Source organism: Phalacrocorax aristotelis, chromosome 14, assembly GCF_949628215.1.
Source record: "Phalacrocorax aristotelis chromosome 14, bGulAri2.1, whole genome shotgun sequence".
NCBI classification, from domain to species: Eukaryota; Metazoa; Chordata; class Aves; order Suliformes; family Phalacrocoracidae; genus Phalacrocorax; species Phalacrocorax aristotelis.
The window spans coordinates 10,603,178-10,625,245 of record NC_134289.1 but is presented as its reverse complement, the minus strand read 5'-3'; the positions used below and the strand labels follow the sequence as shown (position 1 = coordinate 10,625,245).

Genomic DNA, 22,068 nt, shown 5'->3' with positions numbered 1-22,068 from the left:
AAGCTGCGAGGATAGGGCTCTGCAAACGAAGGAGCAAGGAAGGAACAGTCCAGGTCTCTGGATTAACCCCTCATGTGTCACAGAGTGAGAAAAGGTGGCACAGACAACACACTAATCACTCCAGTTTTAATAGATACACCTGGCCTCCACATTCTCTGAGCTAATCAGCACCTCGCCTTTACTCCACCAAGGGGCTGAGCATCCCCAAGGGGCATGCAACAGGAACTGAATCAGCCCCAAGGAAAAGCACTATCCAGGGCATGACAGGGCAGGAATTTGTGGTACACCAAAAAACCCAAACCAAAACAAAAAAAAGAAAAGAGAAAGCACTTCATCTTCACCCTGATGCTTATTTGATCCCCAGTCAGAGATTTAGGTTTTAAGAAGGCTTTTAAAGGACTTTACTGAAAAGGTTAGACTCTCACAAGCAGACCCTGTGCCTCATGGCTGTGCAGAAATGAAAAACAGGTCACAGTAAGGGGACGTGCAACATGACTGAACAGAGATGTGAGGAATTACGTATAAAAAGTTTGGAATAATCCTTTCTGACATCGCTCAAATCAGGAATCAGCCAGACCAGTAGGGATGCCACAATTTGACACCTAGATGTGACGTTTCACAGGCTGGTGTTTCAGTTACTGTGGTTAGTTTAATTATTTACAAGGATGCTGTTTACATTTTTTTCTTGCAAGTCAGCTTCAAACTGAAATGTGAACTGTTAAATACATTAATTCTATGCATGCCAATAGTTGAGTGTTTAAAATTTTGGGATGAAGGTATTACCAGATCTGCTACACATAAAATTTGTATTCCATTTGTAATTTATATTGTACAAAATTGTAATTACTTGTACAAAAATACATAAGAGTAGCTATTGTCAATATAACTGTTTTAAATATAGTAGCTACATACAGCTGTGGATGTTGTAGCATGACAGCAGGAAGGGCCTGCATGGAAACTTTCCTGCTTCAAAAAAAAACCCTCACTCTCACATCTAGAAAACGTAAAAAGCTGTGTGAGGTGCTGAGGTAATCAGTCTTGGGAACCTTAGACTTCATAGATTTTTATAGTGTCTGCAATACCTGAGCATCCAGCCATATAATTATATGCACTAGATAGTGGAGATAGCTGTTTTCGAGGGTGACCTTGAAGGGGAGGTTTCTGAAACACATTAACTGTGAGAGAGGTCTCTAGCAGGACATCAGGTGTGCTGTTTTCCAGATCCTATCCTTTGGGCAAAATGAATCTGGGTGTCACTTGTAAAGCAAGATTAATGTGCGCATGGGGAATGAAACAGGTCGGTGAACAGGAGAAGGATTTCAGGATAAAAGAGTATGTTTGTGGGGAAACAGATGCATCCTTCAATCCCCACTTAACACTGCTGGCTCCTCTCAGGGACCTTATCAGCGTGTGTCTGGCAGCGTGGAGGTGAGGCGGAGATCAGCAGTGCTTGGCTGCTTGGAGGGCGAGTGACTCACCCTGCAAACAATTAGTGACCAGTCATAACAGAAACCTTCCACCTGGGCATGTGCTCCTTAACCTTGCATTAGTTCTGCCTCCCCTGAAGCAGTGGCCATTTGTATGTCTAATTTGCAGTTGGGGAAACTGAGGCACAGGGAGGCTGTGGCACCCAGGGCTTACACAGCCACTCTGTGACAGAGCTGAGGATGTTATCCAGTCCTCCTACTCCCAAGCTTTAGCCACAATACCATTTCCCCAGACTTTTTTTTCAGAGAAAAATGCACCAGTTTGTGCTCAAACATAGATTGAAAAATAGTTCTCTCTTACCTACATACATCACTCCTTCTTTAGTCTTCTCTGCAGCCTCCGTCACTCCCTGCTTGGTCTTTTCTGCAGCAGCCACCACACCTTCTTTAGCAATAGAGAAACCTTTCTTAAAGACATCCATCCTTCTTGCTTCCTAGGGTATTACCTGGACGATCTGAGTGAGGGACAGCAGCAAAAAGCAGCTCAAGACCAGGACTGCAATACGCAGCCTTACCCTCGGTGGATACTCGCTGTCTCTGCCAGCCTGTCTTTGCTCTTACTCCTCCGCTGGATGAAGGCTGTGTGGCAAACCTCACAGCCTTTGCCGGCTCTTATTGATGAAGTGCGCTGCAGCGTAACCAATGCCTGCGAACAGCTGATACTGAAATATTAATGATATGGATCTGTTGAGAAGATTTAAGAGAGGGGGAGAGGAGGAGGAGAACATCAGTAGGTAACAGACTGTCTGGAAAATTTCCAGACAGATAAAGCTTTTAAAATATGCTGCAACCCTCGCACTCAAGGATGCTCTCATGTGAAGAGGGAGACTTATTATCTGAAGAGCTGGGTTCCTGAAGGGGCATCTCCCTGAGGCTGCAGCAGGAGGCAAACACAAGCTCTCCTGGGCTCCCAGAGGCTGTAGAGCATGTAAAGCTGGTAGTGCTTGTAGCAAACAAACAGGGTCAGGTTTCTTGACCTGGCAGTTACCAGAATCTATCCTACAGAAAACCATAACGCAAACGTTATTCCTAGTAAATACTGAGAAAGGGAACCAGCTTCGTGCGAAGGGAGCTGGAAGTCCCACTTGCCATGTCTGTCAAGTCTGAAGTTGGCCCCTCAAGGCATTTAGTATAAATTACCATTTTTGCTGGGCTGCACATCCCATTACAACATTTCATGTCTGAAAAATCAGATGTCTGTTGGGGGAAATCCTGTTTCCTATTTGTTTCTCTGAGCTGCTGTGGACAGAGCTCCGCTACTGCAGAGTGAGACGATGTTTTACACCGACGCCATCGCTCATGTTGGAGGTCTGTTCCGCAGAGCACAGCGGGGCGAGAAAATCACCCAGCCGAGAACTGACTGGGGAGATTTTACAGTTTGCATAGAGGATCCATCCAGCCTCAAAGCCTCCCTAGGAAAAAATACCAACGCATATGATCACTAATCACAGTTGGATATCCTAATGTGTTTAAAGTTAAACTCAGGCCAAATTGTTTTCAGAGTGGCCCAAACCAGCTACTGTCCCACTAGCACAAACCGAAACTCAACACAAGCACCCGTGAAAGCAATTGCTGGTGCAACAAGGTGATTATTTATTTTTATTATTATTTAATGCTGCCATATCTGAAACTACAGAAGCCATGGAGCACTGGTCTCTGAGCACAAACCCTGACCAGCTTTGGCTGCTTTTCCTTACCAGGCGAACAGAATATGAAATTCAGAGGTTCAACCGTGTTACGGGAGGGTAGCACACCGTAACGTCACGAAGTGTAGTGGTCCCTAAGCCACTGCTGCCACAAGCTATTGGCCGGGAAGGGTCAGATGTGGAATAACTACAGAAAAAAAGACAAAATTCTGAATTAAAAATGACATGTCTGTACATAAATGCAGACATGTACACAAACACAGCTTTTGCGATAGAAGTAAGCTTATTTCTTTAGGTTTTGGGAGTGTTTTTTTTACTCCATACTGAAACAACTGAATGACTGTTGATCTGGAAAGTAACATACAGGTCTCAATCTTCTTCTCACAAATGGGTCTCCTTACTTAAAATTGAAGAACAAATTTCCATTTGAACGCAGAGGAGCCAAATATCTGTCAGACTAATAAATTTATCAATTGTTAATTAAAAAAAGTACAAGATTCAGAGGAAGGCCATCACAACATAACAATTATTATAAAAGCTCTCATTGTGCTAGACTCTTGCAGCAAGGAGTGAAAAAAGGTCTTTCTTACTGTCTTTCAAAATTTCCTTTAGGTGGCTGATTGACCGCTACCCAAGGTGCACGGCTGGTGCTCGTTTCTGCTGCCAGTGTAGTCTGAAATTGAAGATATATGTGTCTTATTGTATCATACAAGCAGTGGTTTAAGCGAGCTGATTGGAGTCAGTTGCAAGACTCCCATTGATTCCATTAGGCACAGGGCAGGAGTCTTGTTTTGACTACATTTGGTAAAAAGTGAATTTGCCATTTTGGGGAATTGCTACTGGGCCCATTTCCCTTTTCACTAGGCTATCAAAAAGCATTACAGTAGAGCACAGTGCTTCCCAGGGTTATGGGTTTTACCGGTGTTTTCAGGAGAATGTCTAACCTGATAAGGCTGAATGATAAGTGTATTTTGATTTTGTTAAGCTCTTGTTCTGTCATTGTGATTTGTACAATTGAATTCTACATATTTTGCATTGCTATAAAAGGTAACAAATGCATGAAATATCAAGCCATCTTGGGATGTGAAACATGAATCATCACCAGATTGAATTAGCCAGTACTCGAGTGGGATACTCCTTTCCTGCCTTCTCTTCCACCGGTGACCTTCAGAAAGAGCTCACAAGAGGCATTTAAATGCCGTTGGATCACTCCCAAGGCAGCAGGCAGTTTGCACAGGCATTGTTTTACCTTGAAATGCTTTCAGGAAAGCTCTGGACTCACGACAATGTCATAAGTGATTTATAAAGGGCAAGCATCAATACTGGCTCCTGAACATTTGCCACCCCATGGCAACCGTGGTACCCTATTTCTATTCTAACCAAGGGATTCACTTCTGATTTGTTGGCAATCCTGGCTCGGACAAACCTGACAACAGGAGTTAACGTAAGCAACCTTGGCTTTCAGGTTTTGCGAGGATCTCAACGTTGTGCCTGAAAAACAATTTGTATTAAACAACAAATTCAGCAGCTAAAGAGAAGCTCCTCCAGTGGGCAATTCAGAGAACCCAAGTTCCCATCTCATCCGGCAGTAACGTCTTCCTCTGTTATCTACCTTGGGACCCTGGGGAGAAGTCAGTTAAGCTAGACATTAAGTTCCCACGTTTCTCCTATTGAGTTTTATTCATATCACTCTGTAAACAAATTCGTATCTCACAAACATTTAGCTGATCTGCATAATACCAGAAGAAAGTCTCGTTTTGATTCGTGCAATGACCAGCCATCCAACTGTTGTACATTGAAAGCCTGAATTCTGCCCGCTCAGGCTTGTTCGTGGAGTCTCTTGCTGCATAACACTGTAGTTCCTGGAGAGTCTCTGAAAGGTGCAGTTCCCCACCTCCCACGGGCCTAAATCTCTCTTAGGTGTTGGTGGCTGATATCTGGAAGCAGGCCTGTGCAATGCCTGCCAGTAATTCTGCAATATGGGCAAGACAAATCTAACTCAAGCCTACCTATTCCCAAAGCACAGACGCAAGGGAAATCAAGCGATGCAAAGCAGAAATCAAGATTCCCCGTCCTCTGCCGCCTGACTTTTCTCTGTGCCTGCAACAGACTAAAACAGGTTTTTACTTGGTTTGTGTCTCGTCCCTCTTTAATTTTTCAAATTGCAACAAAACCTTAACCTTGTCCTTTAAAAATGAACTTGTGCTGGAGATTATCAGCTGACAAAGGCATCTTGCTGGGTGAAAGGCGTGGGATTTGGTCATATTCTGTTAAAGTATTTAAATGGTTCATGATGTTTGGAAGACAGGTAAGGAAAGGAAAGACAGACTGCTTTTGTGGCTGGTAAATATCCTTTGTTCAGGAAGTTTTTGTATGGAGAATAATACTAACATTAACAGGATCAAACATTGCTTTATATAAACAGGAATCCTAACCCCCCTTTCTCTCTCCATTTATGAAAACTTCAAAATGACGAAAAGAGAACTGTCTCAGATCATTCATTTTTGTGCCCTAAACAAAAACAAGCAGTTCTGTCTGACATCCTCTTGGCAAACAGTTTAGGACTTGAATCCCTGCCTGTACGTTTGCATAGTTAATGAGTAATTTCCTTTGCCAGGGAACGCATACCGCGAGGGCTGACCGACGAGCCATTTTAAGGCACGCACAGAGCGAGCAGAGTGCTGCCAGTACAGCGCCCAGCAGTCTTTCTTGACTGATCTCTGCCGTTGAATACCATTGACGGCTTTTGAGCAAACTAATAAAAATAGAGTCAACAAAAATTCATCTTCCTCTTCTGAAGGACAGGCCACCGAAAGAAATCCTTCCTAGCGCAGCAGCCGCTCTCCTGACACTCCTCTCCCCTTGCTCCCCTTCCCCGGAGCTGCTGCACAGGCAGGTGTGCGCATCGGCAGCAGCGGGCAGGGAATGAGACAGCGTTTTCTGGGTCTGAGAACCAATGCCTAATGAGAAGTTATCCCCTTGCTGTGCAGCTATCAACAAAAACTGTCCTATTCATCTTCCCAGACATAAAATTCTTTCAGTTATTCAGTCTGCTTCAGAGATTTGGAGCTGGGATGTATGAATCTAAAGCAATACATGCCTATGAAAGCAATACATGATTATGAAAATAATTCCAGCTTTTCAGACATTTTTTCCAAGGCTCTTCCCCCCCCCCCCCCCCCCCCCTTAAAATACTCAGATTCTGAATTTAAGGCTATAAAACAGATTTAAGAGCATATTGGAGCAGGCAATGAATCTGGGTAGGTACAAAAAAAACAAACAAAAAAATGGAGTCTATTCACTGAAAATTTAATTTCTAAGGTCTCTTTCTCCAGGTAGAAGCTGACTGGAATAGCCAGCACGTTTGCTTTCCAAGTACGTACAAGTCATTTATCAAGCATATTGTTTGGCACTTTTACTGCATGGTCACCCATCTCCCATCAAACTGTAGCTGCAGGGCTCGGACTCGAACAGACAGAAAGGGGCCAAGATGAGATTTTACACCTGATGCAGATTATCCAGAAGATGGAGATGCTATTTGACACTTGATTATAGAATTGCAAACAGGACATTGAATTCTTGGGTTGGCAACACTGGAGGGGGTTAAGAGCTGTGTTTAATGTAAGTGGCTATAATTGCCAACCAAGGCAAGAGTAGCCCCAACAGTTGTCTGCAAGATTCCAGGGTGTACTGATGAATCTGATGTAACTGGCAATATCAGCTCTTTCAAGACTGAAAACAGTTTGAAGAAACATTTCTCAGAAATACTTGGGGGGAAAGTATTTTCATGAATAAGGATACAGGGAAAAAGCCACTAATGAGGGGAGCCCAAGAGCGGAGGAAAAATACCTGTCACCTGTCAAGTTTAGTTGCCAAAATAGAGAGTGAGTGGGCTAGGATTTTTTTGGCTAGCTGTTCTGAGAACTGCTAGAAACTTCTGAGAAGTATCAGGGCAGCTCCAAACATCTCCACACCACCATTACCATGTCACTCACCAATAAGGTTTTAAGTATACGTTTGGAGTAACACCTATTTCCAAATAATTTTCCAAACTATGTTTTAAATTTGATTTGTCTTGCCCACTACTTCCATTCCAGCAGTAGTATCCTGCTCCACAAGGTCCACCCAGCCTAAATTAGGCAGCTGAACAGTGAGTAGGTCTCTGTTCGTATTAGCTGGTGCACAGTTGCCTTTCTCATCAGTAGGTACCTCCTAGAGGAGACTGACTTCAGAAGGCAATGAGCAAATCGTTACAGCAAATGACCTTACATATCTGTTTTCCCTGGTTTCATTCTGAGGCACCAGCTCTAAAAAAGAAACATAAAAATTGGGATGTATCGTGTTCCTAAATGAGTACTCCTCATACCTGTTCCTCTACAGGTATTAAGCAAGAAAACTTACAGCTCAGTCTGCCAATAAATCAAATACTATGAACCAACTGTATAACCTGAATATGTTTGAGACACCCCAAATCAGGACAGTTATTAGACAGAATTCTTAACTAGTGTTGTGTAGGAAGAAGGGTCCTTTGAATAATTGTTATCTTCCACGTGTTTGTGGCAGCATCCTATGCTATCCCCATCATAAGCAAAGAGACGTCAGTCCCTGGCATGCTCAATATTTTAACATCTTTCATAACTGCTACCAAAAAGTCATGCTGAATTATTAACTTGCAAATTGCTGAGCAATCTGTGCCTCACGATTGCTGTACTCGTAGGCAGCACCATTACAAAGGCACAGAGAACAGGTTCTTGCACCTGAAGAAACAGCAGATGTTCCAAAACAGGACAGCAGAGAAACACTGTCCCACCACTTAGGAGTATCGCATCCATGAAGAATAAAGATTTAATGGCTGAGTTAAGACTAAGTGGAAAGGTATATATTGAAAGACAAGTCCAAAGGGCTTGAAAGTAGGTCACAACCGGGACAACTTCAATATCTGTAACACAAAAATCACTTCCCTGCAAGCCACAATCACACAGCAGTTCAGGTTATAAGCCTGTTTTTTGTTTTGCCTCATGTTTGTTTCGGTTCCTTCCCAATAATGGGTGTTGTTAAGTAAGTATACATAACACTTAGGTCACATCCAGACAGTTGTAAGAAAAGCACGTTTGTATGTGAAACACGGCACATAAAATATTCAGCCATTAACATGCAGGATGCACATGATTCCAAAATAAAAGCAGCAGGAAGTAACAGAGGGAAGTTGCTTATTTCTTTCAGTCTTCAGTCCAGAACTTGTGATTTCATCTCCCTGGAGAAGGGACTACAACAGCAAGAGCAGGTTTCGCCCTTAAAACTATCAAAATCTCTCTGTCCCCGACCTAGGGCTTAATTGCTCTTGCACAGCGGTATCTGTCACAGGTCAGTAAGGGCATTTCTGCAGTTTTCTAGGCTCTTCCATTAAGCATAAAAGAGGAACAATGAGAAGGAGAGGGATCCAGATTCAGCCACTGATAAGGAGATGCAAATCCGCAGCCTTTAATAAGAAGGCCTTCTAAAATCCTAGAGAGATTTTATCCTCTGTTTTTTCAGCTGGCATTGGAATGACTCCAGAAAAGCTTTATATTTAATGCTTGGCGGGATGTGCTGAACTTTGGGCTGTGCATCTCACCATTCAAACGGAGATGTGATCTAGCAGTCCTGCACCAGAATTCACGCTGTCTTGTCAGTGGAGCTTCATTGTTCCTCATTTTTTTCTTAAAAATAGCAGGGTGCGTCACCCTGCAAGACAGCGAGAAAAGAAATAGTGTTTATGATAGCAACAAAACTAAAAGCAGTACCATCAAGTAAAGCAAAACCAGTAAGAAAACTACATCCAACCTCCACAGCCTTTTTTTTTTTTATTATTATTAGGATGTGGTGATGGAGGTACCTCTTTACAGCATCTCTTGGCAAGTGGTTTTTTTTGTAACATAAATTAAAAACGCACAAAAAAAATTAGGTGTGATATCCAGGGATGACAACCCAAACAGAAATTCTTAAAAATGCTCAATAATCCTGACCTCTCTGAAGGACAACTTCATGAAAATCTTCCACTTTGATGGGAACAGAATATAATTCACAGAGCTACTTTGCGAAGGCCACACAAAAATGGATGTTTGTAAGCTCTTTTTTTGCTGTGCATTTACTCTGAATCCCTTAATGCCCCTCATTTGTTGTACATACCATGAATATTATGCTGCTAAAGCCAAGGTATTTCAGCCTTTAAACTGTAGAAAAACCCACCATGTGCAGACACCGGAGCAAGGAGGTCTGTGACATTTTCTGGCACTGTAATGAGAGTCTGTTACACCACTCAATATTTTCTTTCCTTACTTTTCCCTTCCTTTCCTTTAAGATAACATCCTTTTCCTGTGTCCGAGGGAGAAGGCAGTTGATAAAAGCCAAGTTCCTGTTCACAGATAAGTTTAGAAGGCAGCCAACCTCAGAAGTTCCTTGAATAAGCTATATTCCTACCGCCGGTTTTTTACCCCCCTCTGTCAGAGACGTTTGAGCCCCACACAGGAACCAGACTCACATTGTTCAATAGCCACGGCCGTTTCCACAGTAGCTGGGAGGGTCGGAACCTTTTTCCGCTCTTTGTTACATTTTTTTTTTTTCCCTTCCTTCTTCCAACTTTCCAGTTAAAGAATATTGCTGGGGCATTCCTGAATTAATCCAGGCTGTGCTTCAGAGAAGAGAGCAAGAGACAGGTGTAACTGGGTGGGGAGAAAACCCACGATGCTAGTGAAGCTTTTGCTCATCTGTAATACAGTAGGGTTGGCAAAGCTGGTCAAACACTCAGACCATCATGGGTATCATGATGGTTCAGTACACAAGCCACGAAGTTATGAGACCTCTGCATACCCCCAGAGGACTCATCTGTCTCACAAGGAAGAAGGTTACTGGGAGGCAGAAGGGCTCAGGGAGGATACTCAAGATTACCCTTCAAGTATGATCTCCTCACATCAGGAAGAAAGAGAGGATTTTGAAGCTGTGAGCCCACAATCCCGAAATGGGTAAGTACCCCAACAGGTCTGTCTTTCACGTAACGGTAGGGCAATCCTGCCTGATACCTTTATAATCTGCTGATAACAGACCATTTTCGATAGAAGTTTCTAATTAAAATATATTAGATTTTAGGAATCAATCTATATCCAAACAGGAGGTTTTAAAATGTTTTACCTACAGAAAGAGAAAGCTAAATTGCTCATGGAGGATGAAATCACAGATGGCACCGGTTCTGTGTCCCAGTCCGAGATGGCCAAATGGGCTTAGGTCGCTGGACACACCTGGCAGAGATGAAGCCTTCCAGGTCTGCTGTAGCACCATAAACCAGAATGTTTTTTCTGGCAAAGCAGAACTAGATTAAATTAATGTAGTGACTTTTTCCTCATCATAAACCAATGCTGATTATTTTTGCTGATTGTGACAACCTTTGCCCATCATCAGAATGTGCCTGGCTGCAGCCTTGGGCCTTGGGAATGGAGAGGGAAGCAGAATGGTGGGATGCTGGGGAGAGAGTTGGGGTTGTTCAGCCTGGAGAAGAGAAGGCTGCGGGGAGACCTGATTGCGGCCTTTCAGTACTTGAAGGGGGACTATAGGAAAGATGGGGCACCCTCTTTAGCAAGGCCTGTTGTGACAGGACAAGGGGTAAGGGTTTTAAACTACAGGAGGGTAGATGTAGACTGGATATAAGAGAAAAATATTTTACTATGAGGGTGATGAAGCCCTGGCCCAGGTTGCCCAGAGAGGTGGGAGATGCCCATCCCTGGAAACATTCAGGGTCAGGTTGGACGGGGCTCTGAGCGACCTGATCTATTGAAGATGTCCCTGCTCACTGCAGGGGGGCTGGACTAGATGGGCTCTGAAGGTCCCTTCCAACCTAAACCATTCTACGATTCTATGTTAGCAAAATAAAAATACTGAAGAGTAAATACAACAAAGTAAGGAAAAACAAATAAGCATGGAAATGACTACAAATTCGTCCCCCCAAAGGTTTGCATGACAGTGAAATGCTGCTCATGGTAATCTATAGCAGAAGAATAGTCAGCCTGAGTGGAAAAGGCGTGTATTTCACCAGAAAGGTTTCCAAATATTTTGATTTTTGTGGGTTTTACAGGGTGTGTAAGTAGGTCTCTAAATGTTTAAAATAGATGAAAACCAAGCAGGACAGTGAATGAATCTTTTATAGCCCTGATGGATGTGTACTGCAGAGCCCTGGTTTGGGTGAGCTGAAACAGCAGCACAGTGAGAGCTGTTCACAGCTCAGTACTTTAGGATGCCCTGGTATTTTTCCCTTTAAATGCTCTTGAGGAAAGGAAAAAAGGGAGATGGAAAGAGTACAGAACCTTGCCCATGTCATGCTTCCCTTTCATGCAAACTAAAGTATGTCATCTTGTTTCTAATCTCATCTACATGTAAAATTCAGGTCTCCCTCCTGCATGTAGCATGATGAGTGTATTAAAACCCTGTTGTCCTTCATACTACATCTTCCTACAAATCTGTACCTCGCACCATTACCCTTAAGTCATTTTCTAAAGCCTGTAAGTGTTGACTTCCAGTTTCCTGATGGGTAGTGTTCGATAACGACATGCACTGTTAATTCACCAGCTCCTGGCTAATGCATTTCAGACACTGTCAGAGGAAGGAAAACAAAGCCTAAGTGGTACTCTGGACTTCCACATTACACTGCAAGGTGGTGTTCATTTCACTGCTGGTTGAAATGCTGAAAGCATTCTGAAAACTATAAGTACTATGTAAATTCAACAGTGTAAAAAGGTGCACGTATAGGTCAGCAAGATGCTGTAATATACTGCCCTAAAAGGGATTTCTTCCTTTGCTATGTAACTTTGTTCAGCATCAGCTTGTGTAATCCAGTTCAGCACCAGCTATTACTCATCCTAATTTCCTCCAAAGAGGAGAAATACTTCCTCCTTTTATGGACATAGTTGCATAATGAGTCAAATCATAACATTCTTCCCAATTCTAAAGCTATGCTGAAGACTACAGGCAATCAAAATCTAGTCCTGGAAAAGACATCAAGAAACTGGGTTTATATCTCTAAAGGAGAGAGCAAGAAGAAAAGTATCAGGAGTTAATCAGGAATTAAGAGATATAGGGAGACAAAGACATGCCATAAAATAAGCCCAGGGTGGTAGAGAATAATTTTCTACCAAAACTACATCCCGCTTCTAGTTCACTTTTGAAATAAGAAAATACTTTTTTTTTTTCCCCCCAGAACTAGGAAGCAAACAAACAAAATCTGTGGTAACTTTGTCTCTGAGACAAAGTTTTGACTCACACCATTTTCTAACAAAAATCATCATTTTCTAACAAAAAAGATGTGGGTTTTTTTCCAACTTCTTGCTGTTTCCCTATGTATTAGGAATAGTGCTTTTTACAAAATATTCTCAATTTTTTAATCTATATAATTTTTCTTATTGCAGTTCTTTGAATAATTGAGACCACCACGACTAGTAACTAGTCAGACTGAATCCTCTGGTTTCTGTTTCAGCATGTAAGTTGAAACGATTCATTAGATCCTAGGAAAATGCTTGGATGTCTTACTTTACTAATGAATTCCTCTCAGAATAATAAGATTATTCTAATAACATTTTAAAAATAAGAAAATCAGTAAAAACTCACTTTTGTTTTTTTAAAGAGAAACATGTGGATAATAATCCTTTTGTTTCCACTATTCTTTAGAGGAAGGTCTAGGTACTGGTTTCATATCTCATCTGTTGCTTGTATTTAAGCGCACCAGAGAAGCTCTGCATGTTAAAAGCGGACAAGTATCTGTATTTGTTGTTTACAAAACAACAACAGAAAAAAATCAGAAAGGGCCAATTTTCCAAAGGAAATAATATTTCCACACACCCCCCCAGCAGTTGTACCTCATATGAGCTGATTGGTTTGACTTGAGATATTTCATTCTGTGGCTGAGGTAAATGGATCCATGTGTACCCAAACTTTCTGTAGAATTAAAAAGGGAAATGAAAGCACAAGCATATGAAGAGATCTGTACCATGAAATTGCTGGACTGTACTAGCATTTGTTTTAGCAATGGAAGATGAAGAGCAAGAACAGTAAAAACAGGTGCTGGATTTCAGTCAATGCATACTATTATGTACAACAGGTATTACCTATTACCAAAATAGGTAATAAATACATTTGCACTCTTCTTTTCCCATATAAAACAGATGCCTAATGCAGAACTTCATGGGAACACTGTTGTTACCAGAGGCTTTCCTGTGTGTGGATACAGGCACCTAAATTGAGTCTTCAACAGGTACCTGGGATAAGACCAGATATGTGGAAGTTCTAGAAGTAACCCAGTAAACACCAAATAAGAGCCTTCATTAGCTTTGCATTGGCTTATCATCTACTCTAATTCTTACCACTAAGTGTAACCAATTCAACTGCTGTCTGATCAAGTAATTGAAAGGGATAATAAATACACCAGGGAGATAATACACCACTAGCGTTATCCTGACAATTGCTATGTGCATGAACACCTGATAGCTTATGAAAACTCATCCTAAACTGATAAGCCACCTTGCAGATTTTTCTTTCTTTAGAGCCACTTCCATCAAATACTTTGTAGTGACACATGAGCTGGCCTCAGGGGAGCTGAAGGAGAGGGCCACATAAACACGCAGCCTTGTGCCCTCCCTTAGGCTGTACTGTTCAGACCTGGGCAGACAGACCTGGGCACACATGTCCTCTGCCATGTGGCTGTATGAGAGCCAGGAGCATGGTGACCCAGCCTTTGAAAGGAAAGGTTCCCTGTCCCTGGGAAGAACATGCCATCTCCTCTATACCTTTGCCACAGACTTACCTCTGTTGATCTGAGATCCACAGAAAGACCTCTACTGTAATTACACTCAGAAGGGCCTGTTTTGTCTCCCTACAAACAGATTATTTCTCAAATCAAGCAATGCTGAAGCACCATTAGTGGAGCACTGTAAGCCCAAGACTCCTCCCTTTTCCCAGTGCTGGGCAGAATCACAGCTGGCTGGCTGGCTTTAATCTAATCCTTGTGCCTGCAACACCAAAGGACAGTCATGCTGGCAACTCAGACTTCACACACTTAATAGTCATATTTCATTAAAAAAATATCTAAAAGAAGCATCTAAAAGATCCAGTCCCATCACATGCTAGCTCTGACAGCAAAGCCCAGAGCCGCCTGTACCCTCAGTTGGCCTGACCTGTCTGTCAAGTAACGCTGTAAACCCTATCACTAAAGTGTTACAGGTTAAAAATATTCTTAGGAAAAAACTAGAGGTTATTTTTAACTTTCCTCCTCAGTAACCACACTGACAAATTTGGTCCCCAGATGGATGGCTCACACACGAAGGGAGAAAAGGACTGTGGTGAAGAGATGGAAAGGAGCAGAGCAACTAAAGCTGGTTTCCCCATCTCTGACAAACTCACAGAACTTAGCTGTCTTTCCAAAAGGGTAACCATTGCCAAGTAGTCCCTGTTTTGGATTTGCCCTCCAGCTGGGTAGGTGGTTTAGTTTTTCTTCTTTCTCTTTAATCCACAAACACACACACAGCCTGTCATCTGTTGGGATTTTTCTCACAATTACAACATGTTTGCAAAAAAACCCAAACCCCAACCCAAAAAACCCAAACCAAAAAAAACCCCAAACCCCACCACCTGAACTATAAATAGGAAAGGCAGAAGTCTTCAGCAAAGTAAATTCTCAATTACATTAATATATTTTGAGGTTTAGACATGATTCTGTAAAGTCACTCCTTGACAAGGGGAAGGCTTCCTGATATCAGCCAGGTGTGTTGTTATCTCACTGAAACATGCACATCTTCCTCTAATTTGGCACTGAGACAGCCACAAAGACACACGCCTCTTTTTCTGATTACCCAGGGTGTCAAAATACAGAACAACTATCCTCCAAAGTGTAGACAGGCAGAGAAAAGCTAAATTCATGGGAATGCCAGAAAAATGCTCAATCTTAATAGCTTATTTTTTTTTGTCCACCTTTACCGGAAAACATCCATTGATTTAATTAAGACCAGTTTCAGTCTAACTTATCTATTTCTTCAAAACTAGACAGGGACTTTCTTAGGAAGCTTACGGGATACTGAAATTTCCCAACAAAGGGGCATAGAACACATGCTTAAAATAAAACAGGTTTGGATGAAACGCAGCTAAATGTGATCTTCAGCCCCTGACATCCTGCAAACTAGTGGAATGGCCATCGAGTGCTCAACAATAGCTTTTGCAGTGTCAAGGTCATTAACACAAGTAATGGTTTCCTATCAAAGTTAGGTACTTGGCTCCTCTCAGGACTTTAGGAAGTTCTCCATTATTTGGCCCTTGAGCTGCACACGTGCAGGTGGAATGGCTCCCTATTAGCCCGTTTAATGCAAATGAGACATCTTCATCACACGCAATACAAGAGTTATCAAACCCTCTGTGCCCAAAGGAGTGTTTTGTTTCACAGCTCATTAGCACAAACTGCAGCAATTCATTCTTTCAGCAGATAGCAAGGGATCTCTTGTTTCAGCATAGCCACAGGACCGCCATCTGCACTTCTACCGTGTGGATCCAACGCCTTCCTACTGTTCAAAGGGTACTGACCCTCACAAGTGATCGGTGGCCAACCCTGAACAAAGTTACACTCATACCCAAAACACGATCGGGGCAAACCTTGGTGCACATTGCCTGCACCCTGTGGGCACGCTGTCTGGGAAGGTTGTCTTCCCCATGCATTTTTGACTCACTGGCATCAGCACGGCTGTGCTAGTAGGTGACCACTGGCTGCGATTCCTGCCTCAAGACAAGGTCTGTGCTATACAAGGGGTGAACTTAAGTCTGCAGGAATCAAAAGATGAAATCCAAGTGTAATCTGCCCTCTGAGTGGGCTGTAGAGCTTCTACTGTGGGGAGGATAATACAAATGAGGTAACGGCTGTGGATGCTTTGTGAAGAGGAAAACCCTCTTGCATTCATTTCTCTGAAGTAGCTTGTACAACAGTTGGATGTGGCTCAAAACCAGCTCCCAGCCAAGCCTGCTTTGTCTTCAGCTCCTGCTCCCAGTGAGGCTCCAGGTTCAGGACGGGATTTCCTCAGAAAGCCTTCACTGCACTTTTTAGGACATTCTGCAGGACAAGTCCCAACTGATAAGAGACTAACTGGCACTACTGTTGGAATAAGAGTGGCATTCAACCAGCATTACTCAGGGCTCTGGAAGACTTCCAGCACTGTATGGAAATGCAGGTGTTTGAAACTACCACTGCCACTCTTTTCTGCCCAGCTTCTTAAGTTAAACTGCAAATCAATCAGTGCTTAAACCCCAGTGAAAACTAGGGTGGTTTGTGGAATGACTCACAGGAAGGTCCCAGGCCCTGCCTGGGAGGGAGCTCTACTTATCCTATGGGGAAAGATGGAGAAACATGAGAGTTTCTGCTGTCTGACTGTAATACAGGACTGCTGCCTGCTTGGGAAGGGCTGGGGAGTTCATTGATAGACCACCAGCAATCACTCGCTGCCTGCTAATTAAAAACCAGGTGGCACACAGTGTTCCCTTGGAGAGCCAAACCTTTTTCAACAGCTGAACACCTTCTGCATTCCGTAATGAATAAAAAGATAAGTCTGTCTTAAAACTGATGTGCATGTCCTAGTTTAGATTAATCTAAATGTGATATTTTACCTGTTTTATTGAGGCTGCTTTTGCTTGCCAGAGAGAATTTTGCGCTGAGGGAAAAACAGACATAGAGTATTCTATAGCTAAAGCCCCATACTTCTTTTCTGCTCCAACTGGTATGAATCAGGAGTCGTTCTGCACAAGTCAGTGGAAAATTGCTTGTTTACATTAGAAGAACATCATCCTGTATTGTCATCTTGTAGCACAATTAAGTAGCAATAATTGCATACCTGGTGCCTTTTGCACTGTATAGAAGAGGAAAGTGTCACGGACCTGAAAAGTTTTATGCTCTGCCAGTGGTAAACACAGGAATGGCTGGACAGGAGTTTGCAAAGTAATTATAGAAACTGACTTCCTTGAGAATAGAAACCTGAGGAAACCGATATGAAGGACAACTCGGCTGTGCTACTACAGCCAAAGGAACAACAAAAATTATGGAAAAACAACTTCCTGAAGTCCTAAAGCTTTTGTTCAGGCAAAAATTCCACTGACCTAGGAACTGTCTGAAATTATGTGTTGCAGTGCCAATTATAAGAACATGCAACTAAGAAAAATAAAGCATGTAAGTACCTTGCTGAGCTGGGGGCATTCCTCACGCTCACTACCGTGCTGCAGTTGTTGGTGTAGTGCTGTACGAAAAGACGCCGCCCCGTATTCATCTGAACAGAGTGATCATTACTGCAGACCAGCCATCTCACTTTATCTCCTGGTTCTGTGGGTTGTTTTCTTTGCTATGATATAAGGTGGCCCAGCTAAGTCCTAGAAACAGAACAGCCTGCGTTTTGCAACATTTCAGTAAAAGCAGAAGTAGTACCCGACATAAGAAAAAAATAATTGTAAGATCGGTTTTCAGTTTAAAGACCTTAGAGGCTGCAATAAAAGGAGCTTGAGCTAACCTAGAGTTGCTGAATCTTATTTAAATACAGAATGCCTTGTCATCAGATGTATTTAACCTCAGACAAAAGAACACGCTTGCCTCAAAATGAGGCAAAAATGGATTACTCTGTTCATGTGAAGAGTCTATTCACGTGAAGACTGTATTCAATAAGGGCATTAGTAGAAAGCCTAGAAAAAACACACCTAGTCTAATAAAGAAAACTCTTCAGACACATTTTTCCTGGTTAAGGAAAAAGGATTAATTTGTTTGGCATGTAAACCAGGAAAAGCAACTGAACAAACGAAACATCTGTAGCCCTGGATTTGCTAAGGTTCCCTTTAAGTGTTGCTCTAACTTGCAGTATTGTTATAAACTTAATCATTCACCAGACTGGAGAGAAAGCTCTTCTGCTCTCCTCACATAAGCAACTTCTTTCTATTCCTTTCCTTGGCAGCAGATGCTTGAATCAAAAGGAAACTGTATTAAAGGGAATAAAAGCAGAGGGTGTTAAGTTGGTTATATATTCAGTGAATGAAGCGACATAATTACAAAGGGGAAAAAAGGCAGAAGCAGAACACAAAGCTGCTGTGTTCCAGAAACCAGCTGAATAAAGAAAGTGCTATTTGTGAAATAGCAGCTCTTTGAAACTTCAGAGCCTGCTTCAGAGCCCACTGGTGCCAGCAGAAGCCCTGCTCACCTCACTGAACTTCAGATCAAGCCTTCGTGAGTCTCTAAATTCTTCCACTTAACATTAAAGAATGACATTTTTTCCCTCAAGATTAATACAGTGAAGGGGTATTTTGAGTAAGAGATATCAAAGTTTCCTTAAAGGAAGTGTTTGACAAGATGTGCAAAAAATACTGCAATAAAAGTTTCACCTTTGGGCACATGTATCTATATTGCAGCTCATTACAGATGGGAAAAATAGGTCTTTCTTACTTTTTCGATAGAAGTATAAATTTTGATAAGCTTCATGGGACTCAAAACCGCTACAAGTTTTTGTTATTAAAACCAAAACATGATATTATGTAGCACTTCAGCTCCATGAATAAGCTTTTAAGATCAAGTGAGGGAGAGCTAGTGAGCAGATACTAAAGAAAAACGGACACTAAGAAATGTGACCACCATTAAAGGAAGTTTTTATTGAGAGTCTATCAAATCCACCCTTTTTCATGCTATTCCTTCTGCATGGTGTTAATAAATGTCCAAAGTAAGCATCAAGTCGGGATCAACCATTGATTTAATTTCTGATACAACATAAGCCCTTTCTACCAGTGGGAAGCCCACCAGATACCTCCAAAACATTAACAGGTTTTGAAAGGGAATCCTTGTATTTTCTATTAAATTTGTGTGCACGTTTACATGTGCAATATACCAAAAGTGTGGCATCACATTCTGTGAGTATTCTTGCTCACACACATGTTGATGCATGTAAACATTTGGCTTAGATTTGTATGGCCTACATGACTCAAAGGACTTGTTTGGGAGCTGTGTATGGTGGGAAAAACAAATCAGCCCAGATGATGATTCATGGGGTGCGGATTGTTTTCATTAGGAAAGAACAAAACGCTAAAGCCAAAGAATCCTATTTTAAAAGGAGGTTTCTATACTGCATGCAGACTCCTGCCTGGATCTGGCAGGCATCCCGTGGGCAGACCCAAGATACTGCAACAATGCCAGCGAGCTCCAGCAGCAGCACCCGCTCATTTTATTTCCCCAGGAAAAAAAAAAACCAGAGAGGGTTTGAGGGGGGAAAGCCACTCCCAGCTATGGCTTGCCAAGCACATGCGAGAGGACAAATTGGGTCTCTGTTTCAGAGTTGTTCATCCAACACCAACCACTGAGAAGCGATGCAGCCTTACAAAGCCTGGGGGACATATGCACACCTCAGAGGCAGACGTCAGCCAGAGCACGTGCGCTCGTCTGCTGGCTTTAGCTGAAGTGCCCAGTGACACAAGCAGAGCGTTTGACTCTGGAATAGTAATGATTTAATAAAAACTTGAGGATTTGCCCTCTGGTTCACTCCCATAGAAAAAAAGACTCCCATTTATAACAGGCACAAAAATTTCCCCAGTCGCTTGCAAAAGCCTTAAAACTAAAGCTCGTCAGAACAGTTTTGGCTTGCAATCACAGCCAAGGCTGCAGCAGACTGCTTTCCTGTTTGGCTTTCCCAGCGCCGCAGGCATTGCCAGATTCCTGCCCGCGCTTCTAAGAGATGAAGAGCTTGGTTTGCATGGGTGATCACTGAAATTGCAATCACATTTTCCTTAAGAAATGGGGGAGCAGAAAAGACTCCATACAGCCCAGCAAGCCTGGTGAACTGCTTCCAGCTAGCCCAGGCTGTCTACCTTTTCCTCCTGATGTTTCCAGCTTCCTTACAGCTTCTTCCTCCTCTTCTAGCCACCCGGCCGCAGCTTCTGCTTTTCCATGGGTCTCAGTTCCCCGTTGTTTCTGCAGCTGTCTGAGAAAGGCAAACTTTTCCCATATATGCTGATTTGGTTCCTGCCTTCCCATTTAAAAATATACTGTCTAAAGTTCAGCTGCTCTTCATCAGACACGTCTCTCTCCCTCATACAATGCTCTGCTCCATTATAACACAAGCTCTGACAAACTCATTGAGTACAAGAACCTCCTGATCTCTTCAAACACCCCAGCTGACATGACTAGTACTGTACAAGGCCTGATTTTACTTTTGTTCTGAGAAACCAGTGGTGATGTCTTATAGGAAAGGAACGGCATATAATATGATTTCTAATTTTTCTCCAGGCTTCATTTAAGAATAAATGTATGTGTATATGTACACATATCTATAGTTAATATACATACATTGACACCAGCAAGCTCTAAAGCTCATAGTAATGGCTGTGACTATGCCTGATGCTATTCTACTGGAGTTAGACCAGCAAACCCCTAGAGATGCCAGACAGATAGAGAAAAACCTAAATAATGTGAAAGAGCACCTGCCCACTCATCAGATTTACTCTTGGGCATTCAAACTTTCCAGTGACAAACTTTTGAGTACTGAATTGCCAGTGGCAGTAACAGGAAGAAAAATGTTTAAAAAACCCGTCGAAACCAAACAAACCATAATGACCGGTTCTTGCTATCACTAACGCATCTGTCACATGGACATCCAACATAGAGTAGCCCTTTTTGTGATTCAAGTTTTTGAGTTTCATAGTTTGAGATTCAAGTGGTCTTCAACCAGGACAGCTAATTTAATGACAATTAGAGAGCTGTTTCTTCTGCAGGTGCTTTACCATAAAGGAGTGATGAAGGCCTTTTGCGACTGATTTCATGCCAATCTTCCCATCTGGAAAACAAGACTGATCTAAACTGTGGAGTCTGGTGTTTTGGTGCAGAATAGTTAACAGCCCCAACACAGCGAGCATCAAGGGATGTTTGGAGGAGTTGCAGGTTCTGCTGCAAAGGGAAGAGCTGGATTTCATGGGTCACTGGGGAAGATGGAGTCCTCTGCAGCCTGCCTGATGCCCAGGTGGCTCAGGCTGTGGAAGGTCACCCCTTCAGAGCCTAAACGACAGAGGCTGAGCTGCCAGAGTCAGTGTGTCACTGTAAGCCCCTTATCCCTCAAAAACTGCATCTTCATTTGAGAAGAGGAACTCAATCTAATCCCTGCTAATCCAATCTAATCCATTCCCAGGACAGGAACCAGTCAATTTAACTGTTAACCTGGCAGCCTGTTTGGACCTGTCTATATAGACACACTCTGGAAAGTTAAGGTGAATTAGCTATAACAGTGAGGGTTGTATATACTTTTTCATTTCTCTCTCCAAGCTGCTCAGCCCCACCTTTTCCTAAGTAAGAGGATCAGCACGATTTAACATCAGTATGTCGTTAAGTGACACCTTGCAACTTCCTAACGGCCCCCTGTGCACACAGTTTTAGAAATAACCATTGCAGGTGCTCTCCTACAACAGGCAGGACATGTAGCCAAAACGCGTGGGAAACACAGGGCCCCAGACTGCCTTTAAGACAGGTTGTCTGTAAAATTACTTTAAAGGTTTTGTAGCCAAAGAGTGAGAGAGCAGGGACCCCTTTTCTCCCTATAGCTTCTTTGTCCAAACAAAGCTATCACATGGTTTCTCTGTTCATCACTACCCATAGGAATGGTAGGATCCCTTCATGTTTAACTGGTGAACTTCTGTAAACACACCACCTGAAAGGGTGTGTTGAATACATGCACAGTTTATCAACAATAATTGCAGTTACTAATTAATCAGATGTTAATAACAACATTTTTTTTCCATTTCCCATTACAATTATCACTCCTCACTTCCTGTCACTTCTCATCTTGGATTTTAACCATCAAACTTCAACCAACAGTACACTTCCAGGTCTTAACTTTAAACTTCTGAAAATGAAGAGGCTCGCCTACACCCTGGGA

General features: G+C 42.5%; 2 protein-coding genes across 6 annotated transcripts in view; one reads left to right on the top strand and one right to left on the bottom strand.

The window, feature by feature from the left end:
- The window catches only part of SNCG (synuclein gamma), a 33,094-nt gene extending 15,073 nt beyond the window's left edge, over positions 1-18,021 (bottom strand). Inside the window, exons 1-5 of one of the 4 annotated variants that reach the window (XM_075109757.1) lie at positions 9,654-9,742; positions 8,748-8,857; positions 3,724-3,806; positions 3,185-3,320; positions 1,789-2,899 (exon numbers count right to left, since the gene is read on the bottom strand). In XM_075109757.1, the coding sequence (XP_074965858.1) occupies positions 1,789-1,909 (121 nt within the window). In that variant the 5' untranslated portion in view covers positions 1,910-2,899; positions 3,185-3,320; positions 3,724-3,806; positions 8,748-8,857; positions 9,654-9,742. Of the gene's footprint in view, positions 1-1,788; positions 2,900-3,184; positions 3,321-3,723; positions 3,807-8,747; positions 8,858-9,301; positions 9,513-9,653; positions 9,743-17,356 lie in introns of those variants that run through there. The other 3 variants (XM_075109756.1, XM_075109758.1, XM_075109759.1) reach the window with 3 other exon arrangements.
- MMRN2 (multimerin 2) overlaps positions 9,857-22,068 on the top strand; it is a 29,251-nt gene continuing 17,039 nt past the window's right edge. For both annotated transcript variants that reach the window (XM_075109745.1, XM_075109744.1), the window contains exon 1: positions 9,857-10,134. In XM_075109745.1, coding sequence (XP_074965846.1) covers positions 9,857-10,134 — 278 coding nt within the window. The remainder of the gene's footprint in view (positions 10,135-22,068) is intronic.